This window comes from Myotis daubentonii, chromosome 10, assembly GCF_963259705.1.
Source record: "Myotis daubentonii chromosome 10, mMyoDau2.1, whole genome shotgun sequence".
NCBI classification, from domain to species: Eukaryota; Metazoa; Chordata; class Mammalia; order Chiroptera; family Vespertilionidae; genus Myotis; species Myotis daubentonii.
In genome coordinates this window covers 19,051,912-19,054,706 of record NC_081849.1, presented here as the reverse complement: position 1 = coordinate 19,054,706, position 2,795 = coordinate 19,051,912, and the positions used below count along the sequence as shown (strand labels likewise).

Below are 2,795 nucleotides of genomic sequence, written 5' to 3'. Positions count from 1 at the left end.
CCGCCGCAGTCCCTCCCCGGGCCGCGGCGCCTGTTAGGCCGCGCAGGCTGAGCGCGGGCGGCACCCCGCCCCGGGCTGGAGGGGAGGGCGCAGCGGGGCGCGCCGGGGACTCCGTGCACCGGGAGGCCCGCGCCTCCCCCGAGCGCAACAGCTCCCGCTGCCGCCGGGCCGCGGCCAGGACGGAGCTCCGCCGCGCCCCCCGCGGGCCGGCGGCGACTGGGAGGCGGCCCGGGGCTGGGCTCCTCCGCTCCGCAGCCCCCGGCTCCCGGCGGCGGCGTGGGATCGGGCGCCGCGGCGGCCTCGGAGCCCATGGCGGGCAGCGACGCGGACGGCAAGGGGCCGGCGCGGAGGGGCGGCGCGGCGCGGCGGCCGGCGGGCTCCGGCGGGCGAGGGGGCGAGGCCGCCGCCGCCGGCCGCCCCGAGCCGCTGTCCGCTGCTGAAGCGGCGGCCGAGGGGACCGAGCTGCCCGCCTGGATGCGCCTCTACTTCTACGGGATGCACGGGATCACCCTGGACGTGCTGGTGTCGTCCGCGCGGCGCTTCGCTCGCAGCCCCGACCTCCGGATGCTGGGCTTCTCCTCGCCCTACCGCTGCCTCCTGCACCTGCTCACCCACTTCGCCCTGGAGAAGGTCTACCTGCAGCGGCGGCGCTGCCCCAGCGCCTTGGTCTTCAATTTCCTCCTCTACCCGCTGGCGCACGTGGGGCTGCAGACGCTGGCGGCCCGGGCGCTGCTGCTCAGCCTGGGCGCCGGGCCGGGCGGCGCGGGGGCGCCGGGGGCGCTGGACCTGGCGCTGCAGTACCTGCTGGCGCTCTACCACTCGCAAGTGTTCCTGCGCCGCTTCCTGCGCTTGCGGTGCCGGCGGCAGCTGCAGCCGCGACCCGGCGCTGCCCCTGCGCCTGCCCCGGCCTCTGCCCCGGCCCCTCCCGGCGCCCGAGCCCCCGCGGCGGCGGGTGGCCGGCGGCGACGCCCCCGCGGCCCCCGGGGCACCGAAGGCGTCCCCAGCAAGGGGCTGCCGGACCTGCTCCGCTTTCTCTTTTACGGGATGCACGGCTTTCTGGATGAGATCTTCTTCACCTTCTTCTTTGACGTGCTGGGACAGGGGGACCGGGCCACCAGCGGCCACACGTCGCTCTGGTCCTTCCTCATGTACGGCAGCTGCAGCTTCGTGGTGGAAAAGCTCTATTTCTACCTGCACTACAGTCGCGGCTGGAGCACCTGGCAGCGGGTGCCCATCTATGTGATGTTCATCTACCTGTGGGAGCTGTCCTGGGGCCTGGGCCTGCGCGCCTGCGGCGCCTGCTCCTGGGACTACTCCCACTACCCGCTCAATTTCATGGGCCTCATTACCCTGATGTATCTGCCTGGTTGGATATTCCTTTGCGTGTACCAGGACCTGCTTTCCAACGCGCTGTGGCGAGTGCAGTACATACCAGCGGACTAAAGCAAACCGGTCTCTGGATTCCCATCCATGAATGCGATTTATTTTTACACGTTTAAAACGGAGTGGTCTTCTTGGCGTTTTAGTTTTCATGCGTTGTACTAAACTCTTGCAACAAATTTCATCTTATCTTTTCGTTTTTCTGGCTGTTTGGGACCCGTGCATGATACCTTACTTGGAAATATTACTCAGAGTACTAACTCGTCCATTTTGTAAAAACCCTCACAAGCCCAAACATCGGGAAGCTGTAGGATTCACCTGTGTGGGCATAGGTGGCTGATAACTGCTGTGTTTTGTTTTTTTTTTTATTTTGGTGAGGAAGTTCTTCAAATCAGAGGCCAGTGATTTTTACCAGATTTAGCAAAATGTTGTGGTTTAATGGTGTGTTTACTTTCTTTTTAATCCAATTTCACTTTAATTCCTTGCCATATTTATCGAAGACTGCCGAAATCCAGTGTCTTGTACTCCTGAAACTACAGTTCATAGCTCTTAAGTGCCTCCCTTCTAGCCTACAAAGTGGAAAGAAACTGACTAATGTGAAACCATCCTATGAACTGATGTTTAAATAAGTCTTTTCTAGCAACCCCAACAGGTGACACTGTGTTAAGTGTTTGATCTCCATCCGGGAAATGATGGTTTTCCAACGTGAGTTAGCCTTAAACTCCGAGGTTGATCAGATCCTATGTTATCTGTGGCTGTCCATGTTTGTTACTGTGTAATAATGTAAAATGTTTACCTTCCATGTCCAAGGGCCAAGCCAAATTATACCATCCTCAGTAGTGTTCAACCCTTAGGGCCCTTTCTCCGTGGAACTTCAAGAGCAGAAACAATTCCTTGAAATAACATGAACTTGAACGTTCGCCCTAATTGCATTAGGCCTACCTGTTTTCTGCCTATTTCTGCCATGGCTCACTTGTAAACATTTTTCTTTTTCCTTCTGGGCCCACTCAGAGTTCTTGGGCGAAGCCCGGTGTGTAATTCAAACTATAAATCGATAGTGTTTTTGGTGACTCATTATTAATGTCTGCAAGTTCCAAAGTTAAATGAGATGATGTAAACCATTTAAAGAAATCATGTCTAATCTATTAAACATGTATTTAAGGATGTTTGCTGTTTTTATTAAATGTTAAAAAAAAAAAAAAAAACACAAGTAGAGCCCTAACCAGTTTGGCTCAGTGGATAGAGTGTCAGCCTGTGGACTCAAGGGTCCCAGGTTTGATTCTGGTCAAGGGCATGTACCTTAGCTGTGGGCACATCCCCAGTGGGGAGTGTGCAGGAGGCAGCTGATCAATGTTTCTCTCTCATCGATGTTTCTAACTCTCTATCCCTCTCTCTTCCTCTCTGTAAAAAATCAA

At 57.4% G+C, this 2,795-nt stretch overlaps 1 protein-coding gene across 1 annotated transcript; it reads left to right on the top strand.

Annotated features, from left to right (window-relative positions):
* Window positions 1-309: 309 nt before the first annotated feature.
* Window positions 310-2,546, top strand: TMEM229A (transmembrane protein 229A). Its single transcript, XM_059711695.1, has one exon. The coding sequence runs from the start codon at window positions 310-312 to the stop codon at window positions 1,441-1,443; it is 1,134 nt and encodes a 377-aa protein (XP_059567678.1). The 3' UTR covers window positions 1,444-2,546.
* Window positions 2,547-2,795: the final 249 nt, after the last annotated feature.